Consider the following 24,369-nt stretch of genomic DNA (forward strand, 5'->3'; position numbering starts at 1 on the left):
ATAAATAAATGATACTTTCTAGACAAATTTACAAATGATTGTCATTTAATGTGCTATGTGAATTAGCTTACATTTCCGTTTTTTTTTTCTCTTTATTTATGTATAAATATTTTTAGTTATTAGACAGTAGGGTTTTTTTTTCGTTGTTTTCGTATTGAACTTTTGTTTGTTTTATTATTTTTAAATAATTTATTTGCCTAGATGTTAAGCCAATGTATAAATTTTAAAAGAAGAGTAAAATAAAAGTGAAAAGTTATGAAGAAATGCTGATCTGGTGTGCGTGGAAAATATTTGAGAAAATTTTGTAGTCGTTTTGGTGGTCCCCAACTAAACATTTTTCCAACCACCACACAAAATGAATTTCTTTCTTTGAGCTCCTTCAGCTCTCTCTCTCTCGCTCTTGAGGTTGACATAAAAAGCTTCATTCAATTGACACATGACCAAACTTTTCCATGACCATCTACAGCAGAAATTTGTTCAATATACAAGTACAGGTACATATATACTATAGAGGGATATATGTATGTATGATGTATAAGTAAGTTTTCGATTCAACTGTCACGGCTCCTGTGTTTACGTGTATATCCATCAAGAGGCGAACACAAATCCTGACCGCAGCGAGCCCGGTACCCAGTCAATGCGTTATTCATTACATAACCATGCTGCTGCTGACATATTTCCAAATGTCAGGCTACCTAGATGTTGACTATATAAATGTAATTATGACAGCCCTGGACAGATGACACAATCCGCACAGACTCAACGGGAGAGCTGGGACTTGTAGTCGACTTGTGGTGGCAGAGGGAAATCAAATGACTTAGAAAACGAACTCAATTCGAACATCTGTATGAAATTAAACAAAAATACTTTGAAATATTTGGGGAAGCTGAAAGTTCATATCAAAGCTACATTAAATGAAAGTAATGATTGATTACTCATCGAAAAGGCACCTCATACCTACCTAATCGTATACTAAACACTCATATACATACGTCTAAACGATATATTTTATTGTACAATATATAACTCACTCATAGCTGCATATGTGTACACAGAGACAAACTCTCTTGATTGGCTCATCTCAGTATTTAAGCTTCGAGTGGCGATTCGCACATCTATTCAGTCAGCTCGGCTCGGCGCGGTGTCTGTGTGTGAGAGTATCTTACGGAACACGCCCCCTGAGAGCAGGGAGACAAAGTGAGATACAAAGCTAAATAATCGCACGACACACCACACGCACAATTAGCCGCGGCAGCCACAGTAGCCGTTAAACAGAAATAATAGTCTAAGCGAAATGAATACTCGTACACGGAATACTCGTACCTCGTATGCCAGACAGATCGAGCCACTCAGACGGAGATCGTGAGCATAAAACATCGAATCGCGTGCTCAATATGCCTTTAAAATGCATTTATTCACAACGAATGTGGCCAAATCGGGTTGTGCCCGGGAGATGGGGCCGGCCTGAGGCAGGGCCCCAGGCTGAGACAGAGCCAGGGGCAGGGGCAGGGGCAGGGGCCGAGCTGGGACAGAACAAGTGGTCTTTTGTGTAGATGGTTGTTGCAGATACTTTCGCAATGAGTTTTATTGGTGTCGTTGATAATGATCAGGGAAACAAGAGACTACCGATGAAACAAGGGATACTTTTACTTTTCTATGTATATGTATGCAAGTAATTCTATTTAATTCAGTTGTTTCTGTAATCACAGTTCACTCCAAATGGAGACCACCCACCTCATGTAGCCCCACATTTTTATGTAATACAATACCCACAACAATAATAATCATAATATTTTGTGACGATTTACGACTGTTGAACTTGAAGCATTCAATAAAATGAGAAAAATAAATAAATCTATGGCACGGAGGAAATGAAATCAGTCTACAGAGCCACACAGCGGGGCGAGCATTTACAAACAATGAAATTCAATGCAATAATTCAAGATTCAATTGAATTTTAAGTACGCCCAGAGCAGAGCAGAGCAGAGCAGGCAGCTTCCTTCTGGATCTGTAACTAGAAACTGACGATAAGCCAAGGCCTAAGGTCCACTAACTGTCAGTCAGCAAAACGATCTGATGGTCTGACGGTCTTGCCGACGGCAATCCATCTCAGTCCGACTTGTCTGTCGCGCACGCGCATAAGCATTTCGCTGGGATGGAGAGGGAGATGGAGATGGAAGAGCTGAAGGCGTCGTCATCTGTATATAAGCGGGAATTGGCCCCAAAACTGAGACAATTTTCGAGTCAGATTGTGGTCATGATGTTGTTGGGCAATATACGGGTCTGCGTATAAATTATACGGAAACTTTAGATGGAAAATCATAAGAGAAATTGTTAATTTTCCCATCACATAGCACATCTAATCCTGCCATTCTTTAGGTATAACATAACCCCCTTATAACCCTCTTAAAGAACCGTTTAAGACCAAAGAGCATCCAGTACTAAAGACTTTTCATCTACCCGCAGTGAAATCGCTTAAAGATCAACAACAAATCTCTGCAACAAGAGTTCAGAGTTGTCAATAAAAATTAATTGCAATTTTATTGCCACAGAAGGCAGCTCCTGCATACAAAGTACCTGATACGCATGGCACCTAAATGCTCTTTGAAGAAAGGTAACCATGAATAAGAACGCAGTTGGTAACAGATCAAGTATAGTAATATACCATTATATTATTATTATTGTAATATAAATACATACATAAGTCAATCCAAATAATAAATAGTTCGCATTGGAGTCACATACATATGTATGCCATAGAGTATTTATTGAACGTGTTGGATCACCCCTGCAGTTGTTTAAAAGCAACGTACGTGTCTGACTTCCTGACCAAAGATTCGATTGACCCAATTTGGAAGCGTCCCTCGACATGAAACCAAAGAAGAACAAAATTAATTCAGCTTAATTTTCCACTTTTTGATGCTGCCAGCATCTTTAAACGCTCAAAATGCACAACACGTGCGTCCCAAAACAGCAAACAGCTGTAAAGAGCACCACAAGAAGGAAGAAGCAAGAATAATTTTGACTTAAGGTAGGGCATAAAATTCAAATTTATAAATCTTATATTAAAACCAATATCTAATTTTGTTGCTCTATATTTTCGGAAGGACATTGCATAAATAAGTTTTTTTTCCATGCTCATAAAAACATCATAAATTAAAATTTGTTTTAATACTAGTATAATTCTTTTGAGACTTCCTTCTTATTTATTCTGAAAAATCTGAAAAATTTGGAGTCGTATCAATATCGTGGCAGCCCTTCCCTAAGCATGCATATCTCTGGGCTCTCTTTACCGAAGAGGAACTGGAACTGGAATCGGTAATTGCGGATATGAAAAGGATTTTAGTTACTTCATCAGATGGTTTAACAAATTTGAGATGTGATTAAAATTTGATTGGCACAGTCTTTAAATAAAGTCTTATAATATATATATCAATAGTATATGTACATATACATGTATATAGAATAGTTTTTTCATATAAATTTAATTTTTTTTATTAAACTTGACTTTAATGCATTTGAAAATAATATTAAAACTAATTGAGCGGAGCACTGGCAGTGATTTTAATATATTTTTAATTCCTTTTTTTTACTCCAATCAAGAAAGATTTTTAAACATGCTTTTTACAGGAATTCTACACCAGTCTGGCAGCGCATGTGATTTGTTTTAGTTTTATATATTTTTCAATTTTTTGGAAACTTCCAATTTGTTTATTGATTTGTTGATTTGGAAATAAAGTTGTTTTGATTTATTCGTTTAGCTGTTACATATGTTATGTATGTATATTGTTTATTGTTTAGAGTTCAACAATGATCAGTATAACTGTATGGAAAAAAAATACACATATCATAAATTATCTACTACTGTCAAGTTCGCTTACACAATTGTCTTGATATTTTTGGTAATGACGAGACCAGGCGCAAAAACAATATTCTAAGATAGGCCGGACAAGATAAACATAAAGGAGTTCAGTGGTATAGGGGTCAGAAAATGGTTAAGACCATCTTTTGATAAATCCAATGACTCTTTGGCTTTATTCGGTATAGCGGATATATGGGAAATAAAATTGTACCTAAAGCACAAAAAAAAAGGAAACAAATTTTAAAGGATTTTTATTCAATATGCCGTTTGTTGCAAATAAAACTAATAGCCTCTGCACACTGAGCCCATCCCGGGGGAATGGTGGGATTTTTTGACAAATGTGAAACTCCGATTCACACTGCCACCATCCACCATCCACCATCCAACATCCATCAAAAACAGCTGATGCCAATAACAAGTTCATTAAATTTGCGCGGAAGATTTATTAAGTTTATTATTTATTTATTTAGTTTAAAGTACAAGGACATATTTTATGGTTTTAGAAGCGGTTCGGGACATTTTGGGAGAAAGATGTACCAGAAAACAACGAGGCGTTTTTCAAAGAGAGTTTCCGAATGGAGAGGCACTGCTTTGATATTTTAGTGAATCGGCTTGAAGTGCTGCGAAAGAAGGACACCAACTGCCGAGCTGCAATTCCTTTGGAAAAGCGCATCGCCATTGCGCTATACACTTTGGGCTCGTCCTCTGAGTACCGAACAGTTGGCAGGCTTTTCGGTGTAGCTCCAAACAGTGTGTGTAATATCCTGCACGAGTTTTGCAGAGCACTTATCCGAGCCCAGCCTCCTTCATGGACTCGGCCATCTCCATGTACACATGTGAATTTTTGCGTGGTCCGCGCAAATCTTCAATTTTCTCCTGCCATATGTCAACCAGCAGGCACTCAAGCGCGGCACTCCATTTCACCCTGCCGCCTGCTGTTGTTCTCTTGTTTGCTGCATTGTGTAATAATATTATATATTATAAACAATAAAAAACAAATATATCTATTCAACGTACCACTGGAGGAGTTTTCTGGCACTAAATCCATTTTATTAATAAGTTTTTGGTCTGCTGTCCTTCGGAGCTGTTCTGTTGTTGTTTTTGTTTTTTGTTAATTTTGTCACAATCATTGTTTACGTTTTCGCAGTGAATACCATTTTTCCATTGTGAATGACAATTATTCAGAGTTGCATTTGAAAACCATCGGCTAACTATCGCATAGAAACGTGCGGTTTAGGAACATCCAAAATGGATGGTGGACTAACTGGGAAATTTTCGGAACGGCAAAACCTTACGGACCATCCCCGAAATGGATGGTGGATGGTGGATGGTCGTCAGTGTGAAAAGCCTATAAAGCTCCAAGCTTTCTCGCTATCACTTCGTGTTTTTCCCGATAGTCCCATCGCTAGAACAGATGCCCAACACTGAAAGATGCGGCCCGCCATTTCCGCCATCTTGACTTTGCGTGAAGTTAGTGTCGGCTGATTTTATAATATTTATAATGCAACCCTACTACCAAAGTAAGTGAAAAAGTGAGGTAAGCCATCGAAACACTCGATACTCAATTGTCGCATTTAGATCTCATGTTAAGAGCAATGGGCTAACCGTTTGATCGTCTCGGCTCCACCGGTCAGCATTGGAAGCCCCAACGCCTGTTTTTCTTTATTTTGCCCAATGACCAGTTGGAGTCAAGTCTGGACTACTCAACATTCGCTCTGAAGGATCCCTCGATGCTGCAGAGCCCCATGGTACGTGGACGCGATTCAGCAAAAAAAGATGAGCAGCGTCGCAACCAGCTACTCCCTGGACTGACCATGACATGGACGTACGAAGCACTCAACGACGCAATAATGTCGCGATAAATATGCGGCCAATCGCATGTACGTGTGCCGGCAGGGTATCCCTTGCCTATCAAGGTGCTGTAGAACAGTAATACTTTTCCAAGCTGCTCCGCAATGACATCAAGGCGCCGGACCTGAACAAGTTCGAAGTTCCAGGAGAGAGCTACCATAACACGACCAGCAACTTTCCGAACTGATGGGAGACCTCAAAAGTTTTAAATTCAATCTAAGGATTACCTCGCAAAAGCCGTACAAGGGTATACCCATAGGACAAGCAGGAGGAATAGTTCGGTACCAAATGCACCATTATACCCATGCCAGCACAGTGGAGGAAGCTGTGGATCATATACAAATCGAAGCGCATGGCTCAAATCTTGCCACCCGAAGCCAATCGGTTTGTGGAATGAGCAGGGAAAGCCCAAGCAGCCGCCTTTCCCATGAGGTTCCTCAAGACGGACACCAGCGAGCTGTGGTTGCGACAGGATGACAAATTTGCAATCGACGCTGCAAGTAAGCCTTCCTATCTATCATTTTTATTTACAATCTCCAACTCTTTCTTGATGATCATCGCATTCCATCTGTTTATCTTGCAGTGCTGATATGCGCGACTTGTTCGTTTCATTGGTGAAGCTCTATTTGGACGAGGAACTGAAACTCGCCGAAAGTACCGACCTCACTTATTAATACAGTGTCAGCGACAATGGTCGTCGTCTATTTGTGAGCGGCTACACAGAAAAGCTTCATCTGATTATAGAGGACATTGCCCAAGGTATGATCGATGTTGGTGTCACCCTATATTGAACGCCAAACAAAAGCACCAGCGCGAGTACTACTGCAGATAACGTATCTTCATATGCTTTCTATGCTTTTTCCCATGATAATCTGCATCTTGAATTCTAGTCTGTATTCTTTAGTGACATCCGTTTGTGGGTGCTGGGTGAATGGGTGCTGGGAAAAAAAACGTTTTTCTCCATCATAGAATCTGGATAATGATCTTTGATCATTATCACATACAGATCTACCTGAATTTGTTAGGTAAGATAAATATACATATGTAAGTAGCTATTATTACATATGTATGTATGTCTTCACGTAAAACATTATCGTCTGTGTGTGGAGCAACAGAAGAGAAACGATAAATTCATACTCTGAAATTATAAAATGCGGTACTGTGCCATGAAGCCTAGTACTCAGATCGACGATATATTTTTTCGAAAAAATTTTTCATATATTTCGCTTGCGGAAGAGTACTAGGTCAGACTCTGATCTCCTTATAAATTAATAAACTGACTGGTAGAAAATTAATAAATTATAATATCCATATACTATAATCAGCTTTCACTCGACTGCTTTAATGAGATTAAATTTTTCTTCACTATTGCATTTTCCTAGCCAGCTGGCATAGCCGATTTTTCGATCAGGACAGAGAACGATTAACCCATTGTAGACCAGTGAACATCATAATACTCTCCACGAAAATTATGAAGATACCGTTTTTTTAACTCTTTCTCCATAGGAAGGATAGGATGGATCTACTAACTACAAACTATAGATCTAACTAAAGTTGTTCACATATTTAAAAAGGCGGGCGTTAAGTGGGCTAAGTTCGTTCTTGTGTCATTGGTATATTTGCTGTATATTTTGAAAATGACACGGTATATTTCGGTATATTTCTGACGGTCAGACCGTATGTCACCGTCACACTGTGTGCAATGAGCGGGACCACGAAGACAACAAATCAAAATATTGCAATTTGTTGAAATTAATATCCAACAATATCAGTTGTGCATCATGTATCCTGTGAGCTCGCAGAAAAAATCCTGGACATTTGCCAATGAGTCGCAGCTGTTGGCCTTTCGTGTGGAGCAGAATTCCAAGTACATTGGAGAGCACGACTCCGAGTGTCAGGATAGCGACCTAGAGGAATTTTTTCTCACGCCGGCGGAGGAGCGCCTGCTGCTGAAGCAATATGAAGTCTATTTGTTTGATTTTTGCCGACGCTTCGATCCGCCCATGCCCAAATGTGTGGTGGGCACCGCATTTCACTATTTCAAGCGCTTCTATCTGAACAATACGCCGATGGACTATCATCCCAAGGAAATACTGTGAGAATACTCAACAAAAAAGATATAGAGAATAGCCTAATCTGCTCATTTGGTTCACAGAGCCACCTGTGTGTTCGTTGCCTGCAAGGTGGAGGAGTTTAACGTGTCCATAAGTCAGTTTGTCAACAATATCAAGGGCGACCGGAACAAAGCCACAGACATTGTGCTGTCTAATGAGCTGCTGTTGATTGGCCAACTGAACTACTACCTTACCATACACAATCCGTTCAGACCCATTGAGGGGTTTCTTATAGACATAAAGGTCAGAAAATTAAATAACATCGTATAAACCATGTCCATCTAATCTTTTGCCTTAGACTCGGAGCAATATGCAGAACCCGGATCGTTTACGTCCACATATTGAAAGCTTCATCGATTCCACTTATTACACGGATGCCTGCCTGTTGCATACACCGTCACAGATCGGCCTAGCCGCTGTGCTGCATGCGGCCAGCCGAGAGCAGGAGAATCTGGACAGCTATGTGACTGATTTGCTGTTTGTGTCAGCGCGGGATAAGCTGCCAAGTCTTATTGATGCCGTACGAAGTAAGTTTTGTGGCGAACTGCGATCCCAATAACTTTGTTTACATGTTATGTTCCAACAGAAATCCGTATCATGGTCAAACAGTACCAGCAACCCGATCGGGATAAGGTCAAAGCCATCGAAAAAAAACTAGATAAGTGCCGCAATCAGGCAAATAACCCAGACAGTGAACTGTAAGCTTCGATGGATACCCCCTTTTATAAATTAACATTCTCAATATGCTGGTCAATCCTTCAACAGGTATAAGGAGCGCTTACGGCGAATGTACACTGATGAGGACGATATTCCCGCTGAGGATGCCTCTTTTCATATTGCTGATGTGAGCTCGGACACCTCCGCTATGAATACCAGCCAATAAATAGAATATACAAAATGAAATCGCTTATTTCGAATTTGTTAGATTTTTATTCATACATCAAATACCGCAAAAATAAATTTTCACCAATTCATCCATTTTTGTGGTATTTTTGGGGTGCTATATCTTTTGGCATTTTTCGCTCGTCGCCTACGGTCAACAAAATCATGTAGTTCGGATGTAAAGTTGGAAAAGGTTTGGGCTGAGACAGCTACACTGGCTTATTGATAAGGTCGTTGATGCTCAGCGCCGTGCACCTGTTTCTCCTGAAGGCATAGGACCTAGCAGGTCACAGTTTGCTATGTGCTCGGTCCAACTTCAACTTTATCAACCCCTCCATGGATTTAAAAAAAAATGGCCCTTTGGTTTTAGAAGGAGGTAGAGTCTGCTTTCTTCTTGAGTCTGAGTTCTTCCAGTTCCCGGGGTTCCGGGTCTTCTGGTTCAAACAGGGGGTGATGAATTTTCTCTGGAGACCTACTAATTGACATGGATGGGGTTACTTTAACCATATTGAGGAAGTTTTTGTCATCCACGTCCGTCCATTTGTTCCTTACATTTTTGTAGGGTACTTGTTCTGCCGTACTTGTGACCGTGTTTTTTAAGGTTTCTGTTTTTATTTTAAGGACTTGCCTGTCAATACTTCCATTTCTGTAGTTCGAGAAAGAAAGGTCAAGAACAGGCAATTAAGTTGGGCTCCTGGCAGATAAATCGCGCGACCGTTGCGATCATAGGCCGCATTTCCCCAGATAGACGACGTGGGCGTCACGCCATGCCCACTATTGAGGCAAGCGAAGCTGCAAACTCAAAAACCTTTTTGTGCCCGATTTGAATTTTGAAACTGTTGTTGAAGGCGCTGCATATACATATGCTAAAAATATTACTATTGCTCTTGAGGTTTAATGTCTTAATTCCTTAAATTTCCAAATCGATTTCTATTTTTTAATTGCTGAATTGAATGTTTTTCCTAATGTAGATGCCTACCCCGACGTAGCCGTTCTCTCTGGGCTTGCAGAAAAAGTTATAATCCAAAATGGTGCAGTCCGCATTGTTAAGCACCAAAATCTCTAAGAGAATGGCAATATCTATTGCGTTGTTTTCTAGGAACATTGAGAGGAGCTGTTTTTTGTTGTAATGACTTTGAATGTTTAGGTGAGGAATCTTCATTGTTGAATGTATCGGAAACCCTCTGTCATCCCTTGGTCAATCTGACGCCTATCTAGTTCTGCGTTGGAAGTATTAACAAATTCTCTAATTTGTCAGCCAAGGAAAATTGCAGGGCTCGTACGAACCTCACCTCGGGTGTGGAAATAAAATCGGCTGTATGACTTCAGGATATGTTAGGAAAAAGGGTGGATTTTACCTTGCATGCGTTGCATTTTCTGGGCCGTTTTGCCCATTATCCTTACCCGCTTTTCCTCCCATTATGTAGCAAATGTGTAGTTGGCATGTAGTTGCCATGTAATAAATTGAGCAAATGTAAACATAAAAAACTAACAAGTTGGCGGTCAATTGTTTGTTAAATCAGTAACAGCCATACTTATTAAGTAAAAAGAGAATAAAGAGTTGAATAAAAATTTTTTAGGTACGTGCGGATAGGATTGCTTTCGTGTTTTGTGGTGATCTATGGTGCAAAGTGCAACAAACGCAGAAACCCCAACGGCCGCCCCAACAACAAAACTTAAAAACTCCCGTATATAATTGGGACATAGGCGGCTTCTCCGATGAAGATGAAAATCATGGTATCAATCGTTGTTACCATGCTTCAACGCAGTTGAAAATTACGATTAACTAGAAAATCAGCCGGTGCCCTCGTTCGATGAATTGGAGTCGGAGGATATGAAATTTGATTTTAGTAGCGGTAAGTAATTAATTACAAACATTATTCACCTCTTAGTGCGATGCAACCCATTTGTATAACCTTTCAGAGTATGCCAATGATGCAGATGTCATATTGGAGGTCAGTAGTGCGGAATATGAGAAGACGATGTCGAAATTTGACGAGCTTGTAAAGAAGGTGCTTGCTTTAGAGCACCGTAAGCGGGAGCTTGAAGGGGCGTCTAAAACAGGAGCATCTAATAGTGAAGGCAACGATCGTTTGATAGAAAATGGCGATATTCTAGAGACTCCGCGAGTAAGTAAGGAGCAGACCGGTAATTCCGAGCCTCAAGAGAACGTGAAGCCGCAATGGGCCAATCTGTTTTCGGGTCTGAATCGCCATCGGAACAAAGCTGGCGCCACTCCCGATCAATTCTATCAGCACAAGGCGAACATTATTTCCACTCGAAAGGTGTTATGGGCGGTTTTGGAGAGAGCCGATAAGTATCAGGGCTGGAGAAGAAAGAGACAGCGGCATCTATAGTGGATCCTGGGAAGCAGTGGCAGAGTTGCGTGGGAGGAAAGGAAACGGTGCGAGGAGGAAGAAAAAAAAAAAAAGAGGAGAGTTTCCGGTGGAGAATAGTGGAGGCCGCACGTGCCCTGAAAGAAAAAAAAAGGAAACAAAATTGGTGATCGTGGAGACGACGATCCCACCAAGACATCAGCGGCAGGCATCAACATCAGCAGAAGCGGCGGACCGCGGCAGCAGCAGCCCGGTACTGGCCAGGCCGGAAAACTGGTGCGAGAACCGGCAGCGGAGCACCGACACCAAGGAACCGTCAGCGGAGCACCGGCACCAAGGAACCGTCAGCGGAGCACCGACTGGAGACACGTTTCTGTCCCCACACACCAACCCCCCCGGGGAAAGAATCCAGACTTCAAAGCAGAAATAAACCCACACGAATCAATGTCACACACCTTCATCCACACACATCACACCCAACCCACGCATGTATACCCTCATTCATAACACATCACATAACATCACCACATTTCACACATCTACACCCGTCCGACCCACAATTAAACAATATATCACGATCATATAAAAAGAACACCACGATTAAACGTAAACATCAGCAAGCATCAGGAAGCAACAACTTCTATCAAAGGGGGCTGCTAATTCGGCCGAAATAGGGTTTATTTTTTTTTGTTAGTATTTTTTTAGTGTTAGTATTTGTTTCCTTTATATAAACCTAGATTATGAATTAATGTTCAAGAAGATAAAGTAAGAAAATATAATGGATATAAAAATGAAAATTTGAACAGAGTCATGAGTGAATAGAAAACGGTAGTTGGGTGGGACGAGAGCGAGAAGAAGAGTGGGACCCTGAATATGAAAAGGGAGCGCTCATGGAAGGTGGCGCTCATGGAAGGGTGGGACCATGCTAGGGATAACGAAACCAACTATCCCCGCTGACGAAAGTGCCAACGAAGACAAGTCTGTCCTATAAACTAGATTTGTTTTTTTTGTATGTTTTTTTTGTTTTTTGTTTTGTTCAATCCGTCCCCTGACTTATCGGGTCGGAAACACCCCTGACTTCCCCGTGAGCTAGCTGGGAACGATAGGCCAGGGTGGCAAAGAGGCGGATCATAACAAATGGCGCCCAAAGAAAATAGAAGGGATCGATTTTAAACACGAGTCTTAAAGACCCGGTGTAAAATGGAACCCTGGTAGAACGAAACTCAGCCGGTCCGCGAGCCGGAAATAAATCCTAGCCGTCGTAGCCGCTGAGAGGAGTAGCAGTGAGGAAAATAGACATGGTAGTTATGTATCGGAGGTAGAAGAAAAGGAAGTGTGGGTCCCGAGTTGTGGTCCAGGTATTACCAGGTGGTAGTAGCCTCGCTGTCCGACTCGTGGAGCTCGCTGTCCGGATCTGAAAAGAGGAAGAGGTGCCGGGGGATCTGTCGAGTCGTGGTCCGGGTTATGTCCAGAGGCATTAACGTCGTTGTCCGATTCTGGGGGATCCACGGTGATCTGAGTGAGGAAACAGCAAAGGGAGTTGGCACTTAGAAAAAGGAAGCGAAGGTATATAGCAAGGGGAAAAGAAGGGGGTCCGCTCACCTGCAAAACAATAAATGCAGTTGTCTCTCGTCCCACCATTTTTGTCTGAAGCAGTTTGGGAATTATATGTTTTTTTTTGTTAGTGATTTAGCAGACTATTGGAAAGCCGAAGCAAGAAAACCCAAAGGGAAATCATTTTTTTTTTGAGGACTAACAATCCTCGCTAGCATTGTTTGGAAGCAATTTTAGAAGTAGGCATTAGGCAAGTCATCGGAAAAAGAGTTTTTGTTTGGGAGAGGAAGTATTTAGTTATTTAGTGTTGTATTTAATTAGGCGATTAATGGTAGATGTAGGTGTTTATTTATTTGATTGAATCAATTTAGATATTTAGATTTATCAATTTATTGATTTAAATTAACCGATTTATGTATTTGAATTTATTTATTTGGTTATCTAAACATTGAATTAATTATTCGCTTATTTATTTATTGCACTATTTATTTATTTGTTTTCTCGTTACGATTGAAAGTATTAAAGATTATTTAGCCAGGAACTAGGTGTTTAGAGGAGTAGGGTAGTCGGATAATAAACAATCCAATTTATTTATCACCAAGATAGTTAAGTAAATAGAGAATAGACAAAGGAAAGGAGTACGTTACGAAAATTGGTTGATGAGTGACCCGGAGATTTTTAAAGGGTCGGGAAAGACAAGGCGTAGCCCACAGGCACAGCGCAGGTACCAGCCGTACAACATGCCGACGACTCGGTCCCAGGACGGTAAAGCCGGCAGTAGGCCGGAAGGGCCGTCGCAAGTGGCGGAAAACGTACATGCGGGGTTGTACCAGGAGGACCCAGAGGCCGGAGCGGTAGGAGGTCAACAGCGAACCCGTAAGGACCTGGTGTTACCGTCAGAGTTAAGCTCAGCCGTGAACGCAGCGTTGGCCCAAGCACAGAAGACCTACCGAGCGTCCCTCGGGCAGCAAATGGAAGCGCTGAGATCGTCAATGCAAGCGGACATGCTAGAGTTCATGCGAGAGATCAACGCTGTGGTGGGTTCGTTAAAAGCGGAGCGAACGGCGAGTGATGCGAATGGAAGGAATCGGGGATCGAATGCAACCAGTCTGGGAGGAGGTCAACAGGAAGCACCCGCGAACCAGCGAGCACATCCAACGCACTTGTTCGTGGACAACCGAACATTGGAGGCAGATCAGAGGACCCAAGCCGATCAGAGACCCGTGGAGGAGTGGCTGTTCAACGGGATGGGTGCAGGAGCAAACCCTAACCAGAATCGACCGAGTTCCGGAGAGGCTAGGCAGGAGCAAGTGCAAATACGAAGATGGGGACTTAGCTTCGACGGCGATCCGAAGGGGATGCCCGTGGCGGAATTCATATTCCGGGTGGAGCACCTACAGATGTCGTATCAGGTACCCTGGGCGGAGGTGTTGAAAGCCTTTCACACATTGGTCAGTGGACACGCAAGGGATTGGTACTGGATGCATGTTCGGACGGTAGGAATGCCGGACTGGCCGAACTTGAGATATGGTCTCCAGCAGCAATTTCAAGTTCGTCGGACAGAGTTCGAGCGAGAGCAAGAGCTCAGGGAACGCCGACAACGCCACGGGGAGTCGGCAGACCAGTACATCCAGGAGATGTTGGTGTTGAGGTCGAGGTTGCTGAATACGTTCTCGGATTATGATCTAATAAAGATCATAAAGATCAATGTCAGGGATGCCATTTCGAGGGTGATTTATCCAATGCAGATACCAAACCTACAGAAGCTGCGAGAAGAGTGTGTGAGCGCCGAGAAACTGCTGGCGACGCGATGGACAAGGAGCGGTCCAGACCTTGGGGATAGTAGGCGCAGGGAAGATCACAAAGTGCATGAATTGGATGCGAACACTCACGATCCGGAGGAACAGACCGAGGCATTGGATGCGGTCCATAGGACGAGGGAACCCGGAGGCGATCGCGCCCAGCTGAGGTGCTGGAATTGCGCTCAGCCGGGTCACACCTATTTCGAGTGCGAGTCGGCCGTGCGTAACCTGTTCTGCTACAAGTGCGGGCTGGCCGGGGTCATCCTCCCTAAATGCCCTAAATGTCGACCGGGAAACGCGAAAAGGAGCACGACGCAATTGGAGGAGTCGAGTTCCACGTCGCCGAGAAGCAGCCAATAGATACGTCCTCCAACGTTAAATCAGATACCCCTAAGGAAAAAAGTACCAATAAGAATATTTACACTACCATATATAAGGTTAACCAAGCTGTATTACCCGAAGCTAGATGGTCCGAGCGCAAGCCGATAGAGGAAAGGCCGCGTCAGTACGAGCTGGAGACGTTGCAAGGCTCACGTATTGGGGTGTTTCACGCGAAAGACCTGAAGCAGTAGCCCGGGCATCTCAGTCGATGGAGCCAGAGACTCTCAATCTCAGGGTGTGGGCGATGGCCTACGTTTGGGGCCCCTTAATTGAAAAAGCCCGCCTGCTTGGCACTCCCGTTTCGGCGGAGTAATCCTGGAAACGGTAGTGTGGTGTTATGGGCGGTTTTGGAGAGAGCCGATAAGTATCAGGGCTGGAGAAGAAAGAGACAGCGGCATCTATAGTGGATCCTGGGAAGCAGTGGCAGAGTTGCGTGGGAGGAAAGGAAACGGTGCGAGGAGGAAGAAAAAAAAAAAAAGAGGAGAGTTTCCGGTGGAGAATAGTGGAGGCCGCACGTGCCCTGAAAGAAAAAAAAAGGAAACAAAATTGGTGATCGTGGAGACGACGATCCCACCAAGACATCAGCGGCAGGCATCAACATCAGCAGAAGCGGCGGACCGCGGCAGCAGCAGCCCGGTACTGGCCAGGCCGGAAAACTGGTGCGAGAACCGGCAGCGGAGCACCGACACCAAGGAACCGTCAGCGGAGCACCGGCACCAAGGAACCGTCAGCGGAGCACCGACTGGAGACACGTTTCTGTCCCCACACACCAACCCCCCCGGGGAAAGAATCCAGACTTCAAAGCAGAAATAAACCCACACGAATCAATGTCACACACCTTCATCCACACACATCACACCCAACCCACGCATGTATACCCTCATTCATAACACATCACATAACATCACCACATTTCACACATCTACACCCGTCCGACCCACAATTAAACAATATATCACGATCATATAAAAAGAACACCACGATTAAACGTAAACATCAGCAAGCATCAGGAAGCAACAACTTCTATCAAAGGGGGCTGCTAATTCGGCCGAAATAGGGTTTATTTTTTTTTGTTAGTATTTTTTTAGTGTTAGTATTTGTTTCCTTTATATAAACCTAGATTATGAATTAATGTTCAAGAAGATAAAGTAAGAAAATATAATGGATATAAAAATGAAAATTTGAACAGAGTCATGAGTGAATAGAAAACGGTAGTTGGGTGGGACGAGAGCGAGAAGAAGAGTGGGACCCTGAATATGAAAAGGGAGCGCTCATGGAAGGTGGCGCTCATGGAAGGGTGGGACCATGCTAGGGATAACGAAACCAACTATCCCCGCTGACGAAAGTGCCAACGAAGACAAGTCTGTCCTATAAACTAGATTTGTTTTTTTTGTATGTTTTTTTTGTTTTTTGTTTTGTTCAATCCGTCCCCTGACTTATCGGGTCGGAAACACCCCTGACTTCCCCGTGAGCTAGCTGGGAACGATAGGCCAGGGTGGCAAAGAGGCGGATCATAACAAAGGTGAAACAATAATCAACTGATTTCTCGACGTATATGACTGTATTTTTGTATATCACAGATCATCTACGACCCACTGGCGTTCAGCTTTCTGAGCAGTCCCCGCTCCTGCTTGTGGACTTGCTAAAGCATCACCATACCGTCGCCTCAGAGGTTGGGAATCTTGCCAATAGTTCCCGCCTGCTGGCCGTCCAGTGGAATAAGAAACGTTCTTCGTGTTCTCCTTCAGACTCGAATATCTCGGGGTCTTCGATCGGATGTGGTTCATATTTATTTTCTTGTTCCTGGTCCTTCTGGTCCTCATAGTACTCAACATCGAAAATGCGAAATTTTGGCATCTTTTTAACCGGCATTCGTTGAAGTTGTTTATTCCAGTTGAGTGAGGAGCAACTGAACAATGCGTTCAATTACATAGCGCGGGAGAGTCATTCGATGGAGGTTTTCTCTCGCTTTTGCGCTCAACATCGTCCAAACCGTGCTTCCCAAATAAAACTAAACTTAAAGATTAAAGAATCAACAGACGGTAACGCATTTGATAGGCACACACTCGCCAAAATGCATGTAGTTCCTAGTAACATAGGTGATGCATGCGATAGTATCGATAACGCCATTGTACCAAGTACAAGACAAGGCAAAACTTTCCCATCTCTAAGAAAGTATAATATGATATTTACAAATTCTTTGAAAAAGAGAACTTCAGTGCGAACCAAACACTAATTGACTTGATCGACGAAATTGATGTAAAACTATAACCGGTACTCCAACACCTTAAAAAAAGCGGGCGGTCAAGTAATCCCACGCTACTCAAGGGTAGCATGGTAACTTAAGCCCTCAAAAAAAAAAAAAAATAAATAAAAATAAACAATAAATTGGGGGGAAAATGAACGAAATATTGTCATCGCTGGACGGCCTCTTCCTGGGCCTACCCGGTCACTATTCGGTCGCCCTGACCACTCTCCTGCTATGCGTTTTGGTGGCCTTTTATTTTGCCAACTTCTTCAAGGATAAAAACGTGAGTGCACTCAAATCATGCAGCGCAATAGGGTATTCTTCAATATGCTCACATATACAAACACATTTGTACGTCATGAAGGAACTGGAGGACGAGGGACTGGGCCCCGATGAAATGCATGACGAAGATGATTCCGAGTTGAGGGCGCGTCGTGAGGACGAGGATGATGAACTGGATCTGGATGACGACGAGGCCTTCGAGGAGCGTACAAGTGAGAGCGACATGGAGCTCATTGAGGATCATCAGCCCGGCCAGGACTACAGTCATCTCATGGGAAAGTTCAAAACCAAACACATCCAGCACAATCTCGAGAAGACCCTCACAGCCGACCAGATCATGGAGGAGCGTCGCATTGAGAGGGAGCAGCTGGCGGCCATTTTTGAAATGCTGCGTAAGCAAGAGGCCGAACTGAATCTCAAGGATCGCATAAGCGATCAGGATCTCGATGAACAAGTGCGACTGTATCGCTAAGCCCAGTGGAGTGGAATGCTCAGCTTACCTGAAAGTAGAAACTTGTGTGATCTATGCTTGAAAGTCTCCTTGTTTTATTTAAGTCGGTTTACTTAAAGTATTCTTAGATTAATTTTACATATTAGTTAAAAAATCACGTTCCTTAGTTCTTAATAGATGATATGTATTTACATATACATATACCTGTAGTTGCATTACATTACCAAAAGTATTTGTCGGATAAAGAATGGAATGTTGTACAAGTTTTGAGATTTTTGTTTGTTAATAACCCGACTGATTGTACTGTACTGAAATGGCAACGATGGCAAGGAGCATTTGATTCGCTTCAAGGCCTGCCAAGACCTCCGTGTTTTAACATCCCTAGCTGAACTTCCTGTTAGAAAACGAAATCATAGCAACCGCTGCCTGCTATGGCAACCTCAAATACTTGCTTACCTACCTGACTCGTACTCCAAAAATCAGTCAGCCAGACCTGGGCACAGTTGAAACAACAAAAATTTAGAGAGAAAAATATTTTTTAATCGCAAGGAAACAAAATGGTAAACTTTGTTTATCCCGAGGAGCTTTACTTTTTCGTTGAGAGTATTCGCGCGTTCGAGGTGCGCGACGTTGGCAGCAGCAAATGGCTCGAGGTCCACGAGATGGTCATCAAGCTGAGCCAGCAGGCGGCCTACGAGGCGTCCCAGAACCGTGAAGAGGAGGTCAAAGAGTTCCTGATTTCACGGGACAAGCTGCGCTTGCTGATACACGAGGCCTTCTGCGTGAATCTGTGGAAGACTCGGGTGCTACCGCATCTGCTGGAGATCGACCCGAATCCCCAGGCTACATTTCTCATCTACACGGTGATGTACCATGAGGCGGCGCTGGTGGCTCTGTTGGACATGTGCCTCTACCACCCCAGTGGCTGTGAGACGCTGCAGGAATCGGTGCTGGATCTCATCGACTACTGTGGCCACTCGGTGGCCCAGGTGATTGGGCTCGTCAGCATGGGCTACCACGAGAACGAGTCAAAGGTGGACGTTGACGAAGCTGTGCTCACCGAGCTGGAGCGCCAGAAGCGCAATTTCGTATACAAGATCGGCCTACGCTCCATCTCCATTCTTAACTACTTGGCCGACAACGTGTCGCTGTTTCACCTGAGCGCCGCTCGTCGCATGTTGTTTACCCACGACATCCCCTGGCTAATGGTTGATGTGCTCTGCTTCCGTCCCTGGCAGCGTAAGACCAGCAAGGGGCTACAGAAGTTTATCGACGAGAAGTGGACCAATGTGGAGGATGCCGCCAAGATAGTCAAGCCCGAGGCCCAGGCCTGGTTCTGTGTGCATCAGTTGCTTCTCAATCCCCAGGTCATGGAGAACTACGAGCTGAACGAGGCGCGTTGCAAGCAGCTGTCGAAGGTGAAGACTGATGAGTGTCCCACTCCATGTCTGCTTTGAATGACTGTCCTATATTCCGCAGCTCTTGGGTCTAATGCACGAAACCCTCTTGGACCAGTTGCCCGTGCTCATTGGGCTGAAGCAATTCCTTAGCCGCTTGACCCTCAGCGGCAATACAACGGCCAAATTGCAGCCTCTTCTGTTGGAAGATCTGCCCCAAATACAAAACGACCTGACCAAGGAGGTTGATCGCGAAGGTGGCTTCTATCAGATAGCCCAGGCCCAGGATTCCTTGTTTCTCAGCCGGGACAAGAAGCAGATCTGTGACCTGGCCAGCCGCTTGAGTGCTGCCTACGGCACAGAGCTCTTGTGCGAACTAGAGCAGAATATGGCCGATCTGAACGTGCAGGAGGGAAATCCGGTGTCCCAACCGGATTCTGGGGCTGGAGGCGACACGGCATCAGGAGAGCAGATAAAAAAGTGCGCCACTTGCCTGGTTTTGGCCAAAAAGATGTGCGCCAACTGCAAGAAGGTCCACTATTGCTCGCGGTAAGCCCTGAGATTCTCCATCAGAAATCAGCCCTACTCACATTATAATCTTCTTCCGCTTCTTTGCAGTGAGTGCCAACTCAAGGACTGGGCAAAGCACAAGACTGCCTGCCTGGACAGTTCTTAATTTGATATTTCGTCTTTTTTCAGTTAATATAGTTTCGTTAATATAGAACATTCCAAAAATGTAAAAGGGTAAATTTCTTTTATTTAATGGATTTTTTACGTTTTTATTTTTATTAGCATAAAAAACTCTCACGTAGTCTCTCATTCAACAGACAGGGGACAGCATGTGATCTAGCTGTTCTGCCTGAGATGGTCCTTAACCACATCTAAAGCGGGTGTTTCCTCACCAAAGTCTTTGATGACCACCACTGAGCAGCCGCACACCTTGCGGGGCTTGCCCTCCTTGTCGATCTTGCACAGGCCGGACCATTCGCCGAGCTTCTTGTGCGAGTCCACGCGGATCAGGGGGATCTGATGCTCGTTGCACAGGGCAGTGACCAGTTTTTTGTAGTTGGGCTCATCGAAGGACTCGGCCAAAATGCACAGAACGGCCTGACGTCTGTCCAAAGAAATGGAGGTGAAAATAGGTTAGAAAAACGATTGGTGGGCTCGCGCAGTGGCGAAAACCGGTTGGCCGGTTGCCGGACATGTGCTCAGCAATTGGAAGGTTTTTAATCAATGGATAATTCATAAACACGGACCAATTAATTTCATCAGAGGCATTCGCGGGACAGCCAGCTCGAGACTTGGTCTACTTACTTGTCCAGGGCCTTGCAGGCCTGGTGGATGCCATGCACGAGACCATCAGCAATCAGAGACTTCTTCAGCACTTCCTGCAGGGCAGTGTTAATGTCCATGGCGCCATCGAGGACGGGGGCTGCGGAGGGCACATCACTGCAATAACGCGTGAATTTAAGCATAAATTACTTTATTACAGAAACAGCGCGGAAAACTTCATTTAGCCTTGATTTGTCAGCAATTGGAGAATTTATAATCAATGTAAATTCATAAACACGGACCAATTAATTTCATCAGAAACCCAAATATCGGGCAAAGGCATAAATTTCCATTTCCGACCCACTAAATGTCGACTTACACATCAACGTCGGCCATATTTTAGCGATTGAGGATTCACTTCACTGTAATGAACAATAAAAAAAAGATAATATGTTAGGATGCCAAGTATTTCGGCAAATTAAGACGGCACGAATTTTATACACATCCGCACCTTTAGAACAACCGGAAAGAAAGAGTGTGACCGCGGATTTATCGATCAAATATACCCTCCAACCCTCAGAAATATACTGAAACATACCATCTCATTTTAAAAATATACCGTAAATATACTGATGAATTCAAGTTACATTTTAAATATTCCTCGCTTTTGATATTCCGTCGAATATTACTAGCTATATAGAACATTTAGCCATGCCTACTTAATTTTATACGATTGATGAATCAATTTTCTATTTAACTGGTGTATTCTTAATACTTGCTTTTATTGCGTTTTGCGTGAAAAGAGGTTTTAGTGAAAATGGTCAAACAAAAGAAAGCAAGTGGATATTCGTTCCTATTGCTCAATTTTGATATGCCGTCAAATATTACTAGCTAGATAGAACATTTAGCCATATAATAGCCACATAATTTTATCCAATTAATGAATACATCGATACCAATATTTTGCGGTACAAATATCGACCATATCGATACAACATAAACAATCCTAAATTCAAGAGCTCGCAGCTCGCGCTTCCGTAGATTACTAAAATAAATTGTCTGTATATCTCTGATCAAGTATTTCTAAATATATAGATTGGTGGATAGCTTTACAATCGGACACGAGGCTGACGCTTTCAACTAAAAGTGCAATAACTTGTTAATGTTTACATAAGAAGGCAGCTAATCCAACAACAACAAAAATGACGAGCACGCTGCAGTAAGTTTTAGTTGTAGTTGTAGTAGACTACAAGTTTTTTATTATAAAAAGGCACCATGTGCTCTCGTTCTTGTGCGTCGTATATACAGGCATGTGTACAAATGTATATCTAATTGCCGAAAATTTACAGCGGCATGTGAAAATCGTGTGCTGCTGGTTCTGTCTGTGTGCGAGCGTGTTCGGTGTCGTTATCTCTAGGTTCGATTGCTGTTGACCCGCTTGACATGAGGGTCGTTGCAGAGTACCGGCGGCATATGAATGAATTAATAAACCAAATATATATGTATGTATGTATGTACGTAGGGTGTTGGGCGTTGTTGCCTGTTGATTCCAAAATATGCGGCTGATAAGAGGAGCAAATTCTTGCCAACAACAATCGAAGGCGCGTAAACAAGGCGCCCACACTAGCGTCCACATAAATGTGTACTGCCTAATAGAATGTGTGTTTAAAAGTAATTTCCATTGGTTAAGAAGCTTTTGAGTGGCATGATTCTGTATTTAGATAGAGCTCAAATACTCAAATCACTTCACTGAGCGCTACTTGAATTTCTAGCACAACACACTGGCGTCCAAATAGATGAGAAGCTTAGAAATATACAAATGCGTATGCGTAATTGTAATAGTTACATAATTGATGAATCCAGCGTATAAGCCGTAGTGATGCTCATGATACTTTATGAAGCGCACCTAAAATATGGACCACCACTCTTCTTTCTTCTGCTGGGGGCTATCGGAAAGGTTCATCGTGATCGCCAAGCGATTGTGGTGCTAAGCAGCGTCGTCGTTGAAGTTGAATTGAATTGCTAATTGCTAATTGGGCGCATTAGCGACAGGCCCTCAAGTAGGAAGCATGTGCGATCGGAGCAGTAACGATAGGTGGGCGGTGTGGTGTGGCGGGGAGGGATGTGTCGAGCTGATTCCGGAGTGAAACTAATCTTTTTGATTCTATCCAATACAGAGAAGGCATCCTGGTTGGATGCGGCAATCCACTGCTGGACATTTCCGCCATTGTGCCGATGGACTTTTTGCAGAAGTATGAGATGAAGGAGGACGATGCCATCCTGGCCGAGGAGCGACACATGCCCATCTATCGGGAGCTGGTCGATGGCTTCCAGGCGGAATTCCTGGCCGGCGGATCTGTGCAGAATTCACTGCGCATCGCCCAATGGATCTTGGGACAGCCGAAGGTGGCCGTCTTCTTTGGCTGCGTTGGTGAGGACGAGTATGCTGATATACTAATGGAGAAGGCCCGGTCCGCGGGACTGGACGTCCACTATCAGATCAAGAAGGACGTACCCACGGGCACCTGCGCCGTTCTCATCACCGGCACACATCGATCGCTCTGCGCCAACTTGGCGGCGGCCAACAACTTCACCATCGACCATTTGGATCAGCCCCTCAACAAAGCGCTGGTGGATAATGCTTTGTACTACTATATTTCGGTGAGTACCATATTGTATATGATCATAAAATCGATGCAATAGTGATAAAATAAAAAGCTTTATGACTTGATAAGACAGGAAGTCAATTCCGTCGCACTCAATTGGACCAAATATATCAGATCAATAAATAACATAAACCTTTGATTGTATTTCCCGACAGGGCTTCTTTCTCACTGTGAACCCGCCCAGCATAATGCAAGTGGCCGCCACTGCCCTTGCCAAGCAGCGACCGTTCCTAATGAACCTCAGCGCACCATTCATATCACAATTCTACATGGCACCGCTACTGGCCGTCATGCCCTATGTGGACATCATCTTTGGTAATGAGGCGGAGGCGCATGCCTTTGCTACGGCCCAGGGCTGGCCGACCGAAGATCTGCGCGAGATTGGCAAGCGTCTGGTGGCGCTGGACAAACTGAATCCGGCGCGACCTCGCATTGCCATACTAACGCAGGGCTGTGATCCCGTGCTGCTCATCCAGCGGGACTCGGTTGAAGAGTTTCCGGTCACACGATTGGCGGTGCATGAGATTGTTGATACCAATGGCGCTGGGGATGCATTCGTTGGCGGTTTTCTGTCGCAGTTTGTGCAGGGCAAGTCCCTCGACGTGTGCATACGATGTGGCAACTATGCTGCTGGACATATTATCAAGAATCCTGGCTGTACGTATACGGGTGAGCCGCAGTTTGTCGAATAAAGGGGATGAGGAGGAGTACCAGGAGGAGAACAAGGAGGAGTCGAAGTGACAAAGAAAGACACTAACTAACACACTCACACACACACAGGTCCCTGGTAGAGGAAGTACGCAAAGCGCAGCAAGATTTGCAATTGTTAATTAAGTGAATAATCTATAAAAGAGAGTGACTAAGACATTTTTGTTGACACTGATAATTGTTTGTACATACATTTAACCTACACTCACACACACACACACACATGCACATGCCTATGCACAGAGCGAGAGACACTAACTTATCAGCATAGACCTGCGGAAGAACGTGAAAGAGGATCGGATCGGCTTGTGTTTCATATAGATAGAGCAATATTCGAATTTAAATTGATAATAAAACAAAAGTGACACAAGCAAAAAACAAGAGAATTATCTACATGTCCACATTTTGAAGAACTTCAACTCATTGTTTGACTTCTTGAAGGGAATGTAAAGCCGTTCTGGGAAATCGTATTGGTCATAAGACATCCCTTTGATAAGACATCCGACAACGCGGTCATGTGATTGCGATCGATTGAACCATCATTATCATCCGATTGGGCTTGA

The 24,369-nt window shown here is 43.7% G+C and overlaps 6 protein-coding genes and 2 non-coding genes across 9 annotated transcripts; 5 read left to right on the forward strand and 3 right to left on the reverse strand.

Annotated features, from left to right (window-relative positions):
- The first annotated feature begins 7,431 nt into the window (after positions 1 to 7,431).
- Positions 7,432 to 8,730, forward strand: LOC6595784 (cyclin-H). Its single transcript, XM_002021293.2, has 5 exons — positions 7,432 to 7,808; positions 7,869 to 8,070; positions 8,126 to 8,354; positions 8,414 to 8,525; positions 8,593 to 8,730. Exons 1-5 carry the CDS (start codon positions 7,495 to 7,497, stop codon positions 8,708 to 8,710), a joined length of 975 nt encoding a protein of 324 aa, XP_002021329.2. The 5' UTR covers positions 7,432 to 7,494; the 3' UTR covers positions 8,711 to 8,730.
- Positions 8,731 to 10,305: 1,575 nt separating this feature from the next.
- LOC6595783 lies at positions 10,306 to 15,962 on the forward strand. Its single transcript, XM_026989618.1, has 3 exons — positions 10,306 to 10,565; positions 10,633 to 10,994; positions 15,115 to 15,962. Exons 1-3 carry the CDS (start codon positions 10,544 to 10,546, stop codon positions 15,184 to 15,186), a joined length of 456 nt encoding a protein of 151 aa, XP_026845419.1. The 5' UTR covers positions 10,306 to 10,543; the 3' UTR covers positions 15,187 to 15,962.
- Positions 15,963 to 16,966: 1,004 nt separating this feature from the next.
- On the forward strand, positions 16,967 to 18,016 carry LOC6595782 (matrix-remodeling-associated protein 7). Its single transcript, XM_002021291.2, has 2 exons — positions 16,967 to 17,313; positions 17,395 to 18,016. Exons 1-2 carry the CDS (start codon positions 17,182 to 17,184, stop codon positions 17,782 to 17,784), a joined length of 522 nt encoding a protein of 173 aa, XP_002021327.1. The 5' UTR covers positions 16,967 to 17,181; the 3' UTR covers positions 17,785 to 18,016.
- Positions 18,017 to 18,256: 240 nt separating this feature from the next.
- LOC6595780 (zinc finger MYND domain-containing protein 10 homolog) lies at positions 18,257 to 19,854 on the forward strand. The gene is made up of 3 exons (XM_002021289.2): positions 18,257 to 19,181; positions 19,243 to 19,709; positions 19,779 to 19,854. The coding sequence occupies exons 1-3, from the start codon at positions 18,321 to 18,323 to the stop codon at positions 19,834 to 19,836; spliced, it is 1,386 nt and encodes a 461-aa protein (XP_002021325.2). The 5' UTR covers positions 18,257 to 18,320; the 3' UTR covers positions 19,837 to 19,854.
- A 55-nt stretch (positions 19,855 to 19,909) lies between these two features.
- On the reverse strand, positions 19,910 to 20,892 carry LOC6595777 (40S ribosomal protein S12). The gene is made up of 3 exons (XM_002021288.2): positions 20,812 to 20,892; positions 20,475 to 20,609; positions 19,910 to 20,274 (listed from the first exon to the last, which is right to left on the reverse strand). Exons 1-3 carry the CDS (start codon positions 20,826 to 20,828, stop codon positions 20,007 to 20,009), a joined length of 420 nt encoding a protein of 139 aa, XP_002021324.1. The 5' UTR covers positions 20,829 to 20,892; the 3' UTR covers positions 19,910 to 20,006.
- LOC6595779 lies at positions 20,364 to 20,435 on the reverse strand. Its single transcript, XR_048064.2, has one exon. It is a non-coding gene; the product is annotated as a small nucleolar RNA U18 (small nucleolar RNA).
- LOC6595778 lies at positions 20,683 to 20,753 on the reverse strand. Its single transcript, XR_048063.2, has one exon. It is a non-coding gene; the product is annotated as a small nucleolar RNA U18 (small nucleolar RNA).
- Positions 20,893 to 21,513: 621 nt separating the features above from the next.
- LOC6595776 (adenosine kinase) lies at positions 21,514 to 24,225 on the forward strand. 2 transcript variants are annotated; one of them, XM_002021287.2, is made up of 3 exons: positions 21,514 to 21,651; positions 22,610 to 23,093; positions 23,254 to 24,225. In XM_002021287.2, exons 1-3 carry the CDS (start codon positions 21,635 to 21,637, stop codon positions 23,788 to 23,790), a joined length of 1,038 nt encoding a protein of 345 aa, XP_002021323.1. In that variant the 5' UTR covers positions 21,514 to 21,634; the 3' UTR covers positions 23,791 to 24,225. The 2 variants fall into 2 exon arrangements, with proteins under 2 accessions (XP_002021323.1, XP_026845228.1); XM_026989427.1 differs by lacking the exon at positions 21,514 to 21,651 and adding an exon at positions 22,407 to 22,527.
- Positions 24,226 to 24,369: the final 144 nt, after the last annotated feature.

This window comes from Drosophila persimilis, unplaced genomic scaffold, assembly GCF_003286085.1.
Source record: "Drosophila persimilis strain 14011-0111.01,24,50 unplaced genomic scaffold, DperRS2 tig00000431-arrow-pilon, whole genome shotgun sequence".
NCBI classification, from domain to species: domain Eukaryota; kingdom Metazoa; phylum Arthropoda; class Insecta; order Diptera; family Drosophilidae; genus Drosophila; species Drosophila persimilis.